Raw genomic sequence first — 12,648 nt, forward strand, 5'->3', positions numbered from 1 at the left:
ATATCTTATAGATGGGTCAGAGACAGCAGTCGATATCAAACCACATAAAGAAGCAGACCGTGATTGCTTCTACAAATCCCCAAATTAAAGAATCAGAATCCTTCCCACATGAAGATATAATCCTGTAATTGCCAGATGCAGAATATAAAAAAACTAAAATACAGAATGCTTCAAGACATCAGGGATGACCTCAGAAATGAAATAAGGCAATCTACAGAAAAAGCAAAGGAACACACTGATAAAGCAGTTGAAGAAATCAAAAAGATTATTCAAGAACGTAGTGGAAAAATTAATAAGCTGCAAGAATCCATAGAGAGACAGCATTCAGAAATCCAAGAGATTAACAGTAAAATTACAGAATTACACAACTCAATACGAAGTCAGGTGACCAGAATTGAGGAATTGGAATGCAGAGTGGAGGAGTTGGAGGATAAGGCAATTGACACCAATATAGTTGAAGAAAAATCAGATAAAAGAATCAAAAACAATGAAGAAACCCTAAGAATCATGTGGGACTCTATCAAGAAGAATAATTTGCGTGTGATTGGCGTTCCAGAACAGGGATGGATAACAGAAAATACAAAGAGAATAGTTGAAGATCTGTTGGCAGAAAACTTCCGTGGCATCATGAAAGGTGAAAGGATATCTATCCAAGATGCTCACTGAACCCCATATAAGATTGATCCAAAAAGAAAATCAACAAGAAATATTATCATCAAACTTGCCAAAACCAAAGATAAAGAGAAAATTTTAAAAGCAGCCAGGGATAAAAGTCACCTACAAAGGAGAATCAATAAGAATAAGTTCAGATTACTCAGCAGAAACCATGCAGTCAAGAGGCAATGGGATGACTAATATAGAGCACTGAAGGAGAAAAACTGCCAGCCAGGGATCATATATCTAGCAAAACTCTCTCAAATATGAAGGTGAAATTAAAACATTTACAGATAAACACAAGCTTAGAGAATTTGCAAAAAACAAACCAAAGCTATAAGAATTACTGAAGGAAAAAAAAAATTGATCAGAAAATCAATAATATCAGATACTAACACAAAACAAGGCCACAGAAGAGAACATCCTGATATCAACTCAAAGAGGGAAATCACAAAAACAAATTAAGATTAATTTTAGAAAGGAAAAAAATGCTCAAAACAGGGAACCATTGACATCATTATATAAAAGATTACAATAATCAAAAAGAGGGACAAATGCAAGAGGCATAGATCTTCCATATGGAGAGGAAAACAAGGTGATATAGGACGATACAAGCTAGGTTTTTACTTAGAAGAAAAGGGTAAAATATTAAGGTAACCACAAAGAGGTCTAACAATTCCATAACTCAAAAGAAAAACCAGGAAAAACATAACGACTCAGCAAACATAAATTTGACTACTAAGAAAATGAAGAACACACAAATTACAAAGAAAAACGTCTCAGCACAAAAAGGTAAGTGGAAAAATGAAATTGTCAACAACACAAACAAAGGCATCAAAATGACAGCACTAAACTCATACTTATCTATAATTATGCAGAATGTGAATAGACTAAATGCACTAATAAAGAGACAGAGAGTCTCAGACCGGATAAACAAACATGGTCCATCTGTATGCTGTCTACAAGAGACACACCTTAGACTTAGAGACACAAACTAAAACTCAAAGGATGGAAAAAAAATATATCAAGGAAACAACAAGCAAAAAGGGCAGAAGTGGCAATATTAATTTCTGACAAAATAGACTAAAGTTAAATCCACCAGGAAGGATAAAGAAGGTCACAACATAATGATTAAAGGGACAATTGACCAGAAAGACATAATCATATTAAATATTTATGTACCCAATGACAGGGCTGCAAGATACATAAAAGAAGCTTTAACAGAATTGAAAAGTGAGATAGACACCTCCACAATTATAGTAGGAGACTTGGACCCACCACTTTCGGGGAAGGATAGGACTTCCAGTAAGAAGCTCAATAGAGACACGGAAGATCTAATTGCTATAATCAACCAACTTGACCTCATAGATTTATACAGAACACTGCACCCAACAGCTCCAAAGTATACTTTTTTTTCTACTGTACGTGGAACATTCTCTAGAATAGATCACATATTAGGTCAAAACCAACCTTTGCAGAATCCAAAACATCAAAATATTACAAAGCATCTTCTCAGACCATACGACCATAAAAGTAGAAATCAATAACAGAAAAAATCAGGGAAAAGAAATCAAATATTTGCAAACTGAACAATACGCTGCTTAAAAAAGACTGGGTTATAGAAGACATTAAGGCGGGAATAAAGAAATTCATAGACTGTAACGAGAATGAAACCACTTCCTATAAAAACCTCTGGGACACAGCAAAAGCAGTACTCAGAGGTCAATTTATATCGATTCATGCACACATACATAAAGAAGAAAGAGCCAAAATCAGAGAGTTGTCCCTACAACTTGAACAAATAGAAAATGAGCAACAAAAGAATCCATCAGGCACGAGAAGAAAACAAATAAAAAAATTAGAGCTGAACTAAATGAATTAGAGAACAGAAAAACAACTGAACGAATTAACAAAGCCAAAAGCTGGTTCTTTGAAAAAATTAACAAAATTGATAAACCATTGGCTAGACTGACTAAAGAAATACAGGAAAGGAAACAAATAACCCGAAAAAGAAATGAGATGGACCATATCACAACAGACCCAACTGAAATTAAAAGAATCATTTCAGATTATTATGAAAAATTGTACTCTAACAAATTCGCAAACCTAGAAGAAATGGATGAATTCCTAGAAGAACACTACCTACATAAACTAACACAATCAGAAGTGGAACAACTAAATAGACCCATAACAAAAAAAGAGATTGAAAAGGTAATCAAAAAACTCCCAACAGAAAAAAGCCCTGGCCCGGACAGCTTCACTGCAGAGTTCTACCAAACTTTCAGAGAGAATTAACACCACTACTACTAAAGCTATTTCAAAGCACAGAAAATGATGGAATACTACCTAACTCATTCAATGAAGCCACCATATCCCTGATACCAAAACCAGGTAAAGACTTCACAAAAAAAGAAAATTACAGACCTATATCCCTCATGAACATAGATGCAAAAATTCTCAACAAAATTCTAGCCAATAGAATTCAACAACATATCAAAAAAATAATCCACCATGACCAAGTGGGATTTATACCAGGTATGCAAGGCTGGTTTAATATTAGAAAAACCATTAATGTAATCCACCATATAAATAAAACAAAAGACAAAAACCACATGATCTTATCAATTGATGCAGAAGAGGCATTTGACAAAATCCAACACCCATTCATGATAAAAACTCTCAGCGAAATAGGAATTAAAGGAAAATTCCTCAACATAATGAAGGGTATCTATACAAAGCCAACAGCCAACATCATTCTGAATGGAAAGAGCCTGAAAGCATTTTCCTTGAGAATGGGAACCATTCAAGGATGCCCTTTATCATCATTCTTATTCAACATTCTGCTAGAGGTCCTAGCCAGAGCAATTAGGCTAGACAAAGAAATACAGGGCATCCGGATTGGCAAGGAAGAAGTAAAATTATCTCTATTTGCAGATGACATGATCTTATACATAGAAAACCCTAGGGAATTCTCCAGAAAACTACTGAAACTAATAGAAGAGTCTGGCAGTGTTTCAGGTTACAAGATAAACATACAAAAATCACTTGGATTCCTTTACATCAACAAAAAGAACATCGAAGAGGAAATCATCAAACTAATACCATTCACAGTAGCCCCTAAGAAGATAAAATACTTAGGAATAAATCTTACCAAAGATGTAAAAGACCTATATAAAGAAAACTACAAAGTACTAGTAGAAGAAACAAAAAGGGACCTACATAAGTGGAAAAACATACCTTGCTCACGGAAAGGAAGACTTATTTACTAGTGCAAGAAACTAAAATGGACCTACGTAAGAGGAAAAATATACCTTGCTCACGGAAAGGAAGACTTAACATAGTAAAAATGTCTATTCTACCGAAAGCCATCTATATATACAATGCACTTCTGATTCAAATTCCAATGACATTTTTTAATGTGATGGAGAAACAAATCACCAACTTCATATGGGAGGGAAAGAAGCCCAGGATAAATAAAGCATTACTGAAAAAGAAGAAGAAAGTGGGAGGCCTCACTCTACCTGATTTCAGAACCTATTATACAGCCAAAGTAGTCAAAACAGCCTGGTACTGGTACAACAACAGGCACATAGACCAATGCAACAGAATTGAGAACCCAGATATAAATCCATCCACATATAAGCAGCTGATATTTGACAAAGTTAATTGGGGAAAAGATAGTCTTTTTAACAAATGGTGCTGGCATAACTGGATATCCATTTGCAAAAAAATGAAACAGGACCCATACCTCACACCATGCACAAAAACTAACTCCAAGTGGATCAAAGACCTAAACATAAAGACTAAAATGATAAAAATCATGGAAGAAAAAATAGGGACAACATTAGGAGCCCTAATACAAGGCATAAACAGAATAGAAAATATTGCCAAAAACGACGAAGAGAAACCAGATAACTGGGAGCTCCTAAAATCAAACACCTATGCTCATCTAAAGACTTCACCAAAAGAGTAAAAAGACCACCTATGGATTGGGAAAGAATTTTCAGCTATGACATTTCCGACCAGCCAGATCTCTAAAATCTATATGATTCTGTTAAAACTCAACCACAAAAGGACAAACAACCCAATTAAAAATAGGGCAAAGGACATAAACATGCACTTCACTAAAGAAGATATCAGGCGGATAACAGATACATGAGAAAATGCTCTCAATCATTAGCCATTAGAGAAATGAAAATTAAACTACAAAGAGATTCCATTTCACTCCAACAAGGCTGGCATTAATTCAAAAAACACAAAATAATAAATGTTGGAGAGGCTGCGGAGAGATTGGAACTCTTAGACACTCCTGGTGGGAATGTAAAATGGTACAATCACTTTGGAAATCTATCTGGTGTTTTCTTAAAAAGTTAGAAATAGAACTACCATACAACCCAGAAATCCCACTGTTTGGAAAATATCCTAGAGAAATAAGAACCTTTACACGAACAGATATATGCACACCCATGTTTATTGCAGCATTGTTTACAATGGCAAAAAGCTGGAAGCAACCAAGATGTCCATCAATGGATGAACGGATAAATAAATTATGGGAATATTACACATCAATAAAGAACAGTGATGAATCTGTGAAACATTTCATAACATGGAGGAATCTGGAAGGCATTATGCTGAGTGAAATTAATCAGATGCAAAAGGACAAATATTGTATAAGACCACTAGTATAAGATCTTGAGAAATAGTTTAAACAGAGAAGGACACATTCTTTTGTGGTTACCAGAGAGGGGAGGGAGGGAGGGTGGGAGAGGGTTATTTACTGTTTAGATAGTAGATAAGAACTATTATAGGTGAAGGGAAGGACAACACTCAATACAGGGAAGGTCAGCTCAACTGGACTGGACCAAAAGCAAAGAAGTTTACTGAATAAACTGAATGCTTCGAACGTCAGTGGAGCAAGGACAGGGGTTTGGGGACTATGGCTTCAGGAGACATCTAAGTCAAGTGGCAAAATAAATTCTAATAAGAAAACATTCTGCCTCCCACTTTGAAGTGTGGCATCTGGGGTCTTAAATGCTAACAAGTGGCCATCTAAGATGCATCAATTGGTCTCAACCCACCCAGATCAAAGGAGAATGAAGAACACCAAGGTCACAAGGTAATTATGAGCCCAAGAGGCAGAAAGGGCCACATGAACTAGAGACTTACATCATCCAGAGACCAGAAGAACTAGATGGTGCCCGGCCACAACTGATGACTGCCCTGACAGGGAGCACAACAGAGAACCCCTGAGGGAGCAGGAGAACAGTGGGATGCAGACCCCAAAGTCTTATAAAAAGACCAGACTTAATGGTCTGACTGAGACTAGAGGAACCCCTGCGGTCATGGTCCCTAAAGCTTCTGTTGGCCCAGGACAGGAACCACTCCAGAAGACAACTTATCAGACATGGATTGGACTGGACAATGGGTTGGAGAGAGATGCTGATGAGGAGTGAGCTACTTGTTATCAGGTGGACACTTGAGACTGTGTTGGCATCTCCTGTCTGGAGGGGAGATGGGAGGGTAGAGAGGGTTAGAAACTGGCCAAAGGGTCACGCAAGGAGAGACTGGAAGGACGGAGTGGGCTGACTCATTAGGGGGAGAGTAAATGGGAGTATGTAGTAAGGTGCATATAAGTTTATATGTGAGAGGCTGACTCTATTTGTAAACTTTCACTTAAAGCACAATAAAAATTATTTAAAAACAAAAGTACTTATTCATCTCTCATCCCTGCATTTAATATTTTAGATAACCCAGTGGAGACTCACCAAAAACCCTCATGCAGGACTTCTTGACCTGGTTGTTGATTCTTGTTTTTGTTTTTTGTATTCACTTGGGAATGTCCAGTGAGACTTGGGCACCATAGAACAAGTCACTAATGACACAGAATGGACCCAGGGAAGGAGTTTTTATAATTTTTCTGAATTCTTTACAGGTGTATTAAGGGTCAATTCAGTAGTGAAAAAATCACATATATTTGGCTAGATCCTTTAAATATTACTATTTCACTAATGTTTTATGGAGTCATCTATTTTATAGATTGCTTTTCAGTAATTGCATAATAATGATGTGTCTACACATAACAGTTTGTTCACCAGTTTTGATTATATTGGCCAACAAATTTAATAAATTCAAATAGAATGTGATAACTTCAGTAAAATGTATAAGAAAAATCCTTCAAATATCACACAGTTTGTATATTATGTATTTTCAAATTGTATTCATTCTGTTGGAAAGGCCTATTTAATTATAAAACAATGTTTTATTATTGAAACAGGCTATAAAAAGGTATCATTACTCACTTTGTTGGGAATAATATTCTTAAAATATGAAATAATGCATTTATTTGTTTATTTTTCTTATTTATCTTTATTCTAATACCACACTCTTTTTTATTATTATTTTTATTGTGCTTTAAGTGAAAGTTTACAAATCAAGTCAGTCTCTCATGCAAAAATTTATATACAGCTTGCTATATTCTCCTAGTGGCTCTTCCCTAAGTGAGACAGCACACTCCTTCTCTCCACCTTCTATTTCCATGTCCATTCAGCCAGCTTCTGTCCCCCTCTACCTTCTCATCTTCCCTCCAGACAAGAGCTGCCCACATAGTCTCATGCGTCTACTAGATCCAAGCAGCTCACTCCTCACCAGTAGCCATTTTCTTTCTTATAGTCCAGTCCAAACCCTGTCTGAAGAGTTGGCTTTGGGAATGGTTCCTGTCTTGGACTAACAGAAAGTCTGGGGGCCATGACCTCCTGGGTCCTTCTAGTCTCAGTCAGACCATTAAGTCTGGTCTTTTAACGAGAATTTGAGGTCTGCATCCCACTGCTCTCCTGCTCCATCAGGGATTCTCTGTTGTGTTTCCTGTCAGGGCAGTCTTCGGCTGTAGCCAGGCACCGTCTAGTACTTCTCGTCTTAGGCTGCTGTAGACTCTGATTTATGTGGCCCTTTCTGTCTCTTGGGCTCATACGTACCTTGTGTCTTTGGTGTTCTTCATTCTCCAACAAGGTCCAGGTTGCAATTTTTCATTTCTATATAGACTATCCATGGTCTCTAGTATCTGAATTAATAATATGTTTCAACTGAAGAGTAATATTGGTTGTATATAAATTTTTTTAAAGGTTTTGAAAATACTTCAACTTTTTAAATTTTTGGCAAAGACAAGGCATTGAGTATGTGCTGAGAGCTTATTGTAGGAGTGGCTCTGATTGTTTATAAATCATATTAATCTTCTCATATAGTAGGCTCTTATCCTTCTAAAGCCCAGTTGGCAACTTCACAGCCCTAATTATTGACCTTGAGTAGTCCTGTTAATAAATCACTTCCTTAGGATTTACCCAGATAAACCTTACTGAAGACAACCTTGACATCTATCTTCCATAGCAGTATAAACCACAACCCAAACCCATTGCCATTGAGTCGATTCTGATTCATAGTGTCCCTAGTGTATAAAAAAGGTCTTCTAAATACACGAAAATCTCTCTGCCTATTCCCTATACCTGCCAGTTCTGAATATTAGAAATATAGGAATAACCACTAAAAGTAAAAATTAATAGAAATAAACCTAAGATTCATTTGCTTTCCATTATATCCTCATTCTAAAATATTCATTGTTTTCTAGTCCTAATTTATTTATACTGGAAAATAAATTATATATATTAGAACTGCATGCTGAATAGTAACTTCAAAGCAGGCTGTTTCCATTCCAGTTTTCTATATTAAAAAAAAAATCTTACTCTTTAGAAATTATTGGAAAACATATTTCTTTTACTCTGATAGGAAAATCATCACCACAAAGAATGTAAAAATTGTGGCTTGGGGATATATATATATATACACATTTGTTTTTTTGGTCAAATGTCAGTTTTTTAATCCACTAAGTGTATTCCTTGTCTTTAGGTCTCGAATAATAATTTCATAGTAACTGTGAACCCCTGAACAGATTTACACCTGTAGCTTGGGCACTGATGCAGAAATTCTTGTCTACACTTTCACAAAGAAGATTCTCTGGATATTTCTCCTCAGGGCTCCCATCACCTCCTTGTTCCTCAGGCTATAGATGACTGGGTTGAGCATAGGGGTGATGATGGTGTAGAAAACAGCCAGAACCTTGTCTTCTGTGGGAGATTGGAGTGACCTTGGGTGGAGATAGGTGTAAGCAAAAGGTGCACAGTACAAAGTCACCACGGTGAGGTGCGTACTGCATGTTGAATAGGCCTTCTTCTTCCCTTCTGATGAGGGCATGTGATAGACAGCAAAGAGAACCCGGCCATAGGAATAAGTAATGCCAATGAAAGGAAAAAATAGGAAAGAGATGGTGCTCACAAACACTGTGTACTCATAGACCCAAGTGTCCATGCAAGCCAGAGTCACCATTGCAGGGACATCACAGAAGAAATGATTGATGGCCCTAGATCGGCAATAGGGGATACGGAGCAAATATGCAGTATGGGCACAGGAGTTAATAGAACCCACTACCCAAGATCCTGTAATCATTAGCACACACACCCTTTTGCTCATATGGATAGCATAATGAAGAGGAAAACAAATGGCCACATAACGGTCATAGGCCATGGATGCCGAGAGAAGTGGTTCTGCACCTGCCAAAGTCAAAAAGAAGAAACTCTGGACTCCACATCCAATGAAGGAGATAGACTTGATTCCAAACAGGTAGTTGGAAGCCATCTTGGGGACTATGGTAGAGATGTAATTCAGGTCCATGAAGGAGAGCTGACTAAGTAGGAAATACATGGGTGTGTGGAGACGGGTGTCCAGGAGAATGAGGAGAGTCATGGACAAGTTGCCAATCAAAGCCATTAAGAAAATGAGAATGGTGAGAATGAAGAGGAACAGGCCAATCCTCGATGGCGGAAACAACCCTAATAAGGTGAAATCAGTTGATGTTTGGTTATAATTTTCCATCAGCCATTCATGTGTTTTTGCTAAAAACAGACAGAAGAGTAAATAAGTTAGGTAAGTTAAGCTTTTTTTTTTTTTTAATTCCTTAGTTTATTCAGACTATGACTGATTTATGAAATTTACTTCTCTTAAAAAAAGGACTAAACTTAGCTACTTTGAAAAAGAACCCTAGAGTTTCTGGCACCTTGATAAAATTTGAGGAAGCAAACATTTATGGCCAAAACATGTCATAAGAAATTTATGAAGTCAAAGAAAAAAAATATATCTATAATGATTTTTATTGTCCCATAATTAGGGATCAACAAGGTCAGATTTTATACTCAAGTTGTAAGCACTGAAAATCTATTATAGACTCATATTATAAATACATTTTTATTACCCTCAAGGGATATGTTTTTTTTCCTACATTTAGGTCCTAAGATTTTCAGCAGCAATGTATCAGCTCATGCTGAGGTATTTCTTTCTTGAGTGCTCTGTCCACAATAACGACAAATCAAAATTCCTTGAAGTGTGTTATCATTATTTGGATCTTCCGTTCAGGTGTCTGTGATGAATTATCACTGCCAAGTACCACTTACACAAAGTTATATTAATTTTTTTTTTCAATTTTCCCTGTTGTGCATTCCTGTCTACCTCCTCACTCAATTTCCAAATTTCTAGTTAAAGCAGACCCATTACTGGAGCATCTGTATGCCATGACCATTGTAGCTGCCATGACTCAGCTCAAGCTCTCCCCAAAGAGGAAGTGCATTCTGTCATTCTGCTTACCTGATGCTTAGCTGACATAGCACATTGCACCTTCTCTTATTCATTCCTCTTTTCTAAATTGTTTTCTTGTATTTAAAACTCAATTACATGATGATTAAATAATAAAAATGTTATAAATTTAAAAAGAAAAAGTATATACAGTGATTAAGAATGAGAACTGAAGATGAGACAATGACAGATAAAATAATTCAGGTCCTTTGGAAGAAGGAATTTGGATGAAGAAACGGTCTCTCACTTAAATGTAAGGAAGAATAACATCTTGAGAATTTTCTAGATGGAGGTATGTGGGAGAATTCTCCAGAATGAAGACCACAAACGTATCACCTATGTCCAAAAAGGGTTGTAGTGTTCAGGACTGAAGTATTATGTTAAAGATAAATTCACCACACCTTTGAGAAAGTCTCCAAAATGAAAGGAGATTCATACACATAAGGACGGGTTACAATAATCAAGGTATGTGTGGGCTTACCCGTGCTTACTAATCTCTAGTGCACAATTTCACCTGTGGTGAAAAACAGGTGAAATTGTGCATTATAGGTTAAACACAATCGAGCCAGTGCATACCTTGCTTATTGTAAACCCTTGCACACCTTGCTTACTGGTTAATCTGTCCCTGCACATACATGTGTATACACATACATACATATACACTTATATACAGCAAGCTACAAATGACTGAGAGAAAATACAGGGAGAGGAAAAAAAATTCTGAAAAACATTGCAAATCTTCAGAGAAGACTGAGAAGTTATTAAATCAGCATTACAGAATATTGTGCTATATAAAAGGAAATATCAGGTAACAAGAAAGAGCTCCTGGGAATTAAAAAGATAATAATCTATATAAATGATTTTAGGTTAACATTTTGAAAGTATTTATAGAGAAAATCTTGCAGAAAAAAAGAAGACAACAATATAAAAGGACTGACATTTAGAAATGATAAGTGAATTAAAGTGGTTAAGTGCTACGGCTGCTAACCAAAGGGTCAGCAGTTCGAATCCGCCAGGCGATCCTTGGAAACTCTGTGGGGCAGTTCTACTCTGTGCTATAGGGTCGCTGTTGAGTCAGAATCGACTCAACAGCACTGGGACTGGGTTAAGTGAATTAAATATGTAATGTAGGAGGTGCCTACATGTGTTTATGGGCATTCTTAGAAGTGCGTATAGAAAAATAATTATGGAGTTAATATAATCAAAGGAAAACATTCAGAACTTAAATTCATGAGCCATCATATTAAAATGCATGCAAACCACATAGAAAAATAAATGAGAACTATATTAGTGGAAAGTATTTTCTTCAAAATTCTAAATGTCTTCAGGAAAATATTTTCTTGAAAAGCCTCAATATCAGCTACAAAGAGAAGATTCTAAACCTGTCTTGACAGAAATAATAGTAATAATAATAAGAAATATATACAGGATGACCAAATACTGTCAGGTTTTCTAATAACGTTAAATTTTTATGTATAAACAATAAATCCTAGAAGCTTAAACAATACTCTCAAACCCTTCTCACAAGTCACGAAATGGGATGTAACTTTGTTGGGAGAATGGAGGAAAGGCAAAGGGTTTGGAGGGGGGAAGTGGGGAGGGCAGCACCTCAAACACAGTGGCCTAAGGCACGAGACAGTATTTGGGATTTAGGAATCAAGTTTTAGAAGACAAACACGTTGTTTGAAAGTAGGAGTGTAAAAATGGAGGACAGAGAGCAAAATAATTTGAAGTCATTGCCTTGAGGGGTGAGGATGAGTGAGTTCTGGGGCCACTGCTTACCTTTCTTGGCTATTAACATCATGTACATTCAGTCCTTGAATAAAACATACATGATTTAAAAATTACATCACTGATAAAAATTTAAACACACTTCAATTATTACATATTTAAATCTCTAAATAAATTGTAAGAATCTAACAGCAGAGTCCTGATCCTGGGTGGAGAATATATTACTTGATTATTGTATGACCTCTGGTAACTTCTGCAAGAAAAATTGAGAAAGCATATTTTTAAAAAATATTTAGATTCACTGAGACCTAAATATTAGATTGATATCATAGTATATAATTATTTTAGTATTTCAATTATTGACAAGATAGAAAATGCAATATTTGAAATTATCAATGAAATTACCATTGCAATGACTTGTATCATTTATATTTTTATATAGGGCTGTCTATGATAAAGTCTCCTTGAGGTAGTTAATATTATCCCAGTTTAAAGATGAAGAAAAAGAAGTACAGTACGGAAATAATGAACGGCACATCAGATCTATTATTTGGCCCCATATTTCATGACTTCCAATGCAATATCTTTTTG

At 36.1% G+C, this 12,648-nt stretch overlaps 1 protein-coding gene across 1 annotated transcript; it reads right to left on the reverse strand.

Annotated features, from left to right (window-relative positions):
• Positions 1 to 8,381: 8,381 nt before the first annotated feature.
• Positions 8,382 to 9,656, reverse strand: LOC100667356 (olfactory receptor 2L8-like). Its single transcript, XM_064279796.1, has one exon. It carries the CDS (start codon positions 9,571 to 9,573, stop codon positions 8,635 to 8,637), a length of 939 nt encoding a protein of 312 aa, XP_064135866.1. The 5' UTR covers positions 9,574 to 9,656; the 3' UTR covers positions 8,382 to 8,634.
• Between the last annotated feature and the right edge of the window lie 2,992 nt (positions 9,657 to 12,648).

This window comes from Loxodonta africana, chromosome 2 (genome assembly GCF_030014295.1).
Source record: "Loxodonta africana isolate mLoxAfr1 chromosome 2, mLoxAfr1.hap2, whole genome shotgun sequence".
Lineage (NCBI taxonomy): Eukaryota > Metazoa > Chordata > Mammalia > Proboscidea > Elephantidae > Loxodonta > Loxodonta africana.

What these genes read in the sequence shown, in the direction of transcription:
- LOC100667356 (XM_064279796.1), bottom strand. Translation starts at nt 9,573, where the DNA reads ATGGAAAATTATAACCAAACATCAACTGATTTCACCTTATTAGGGTTG.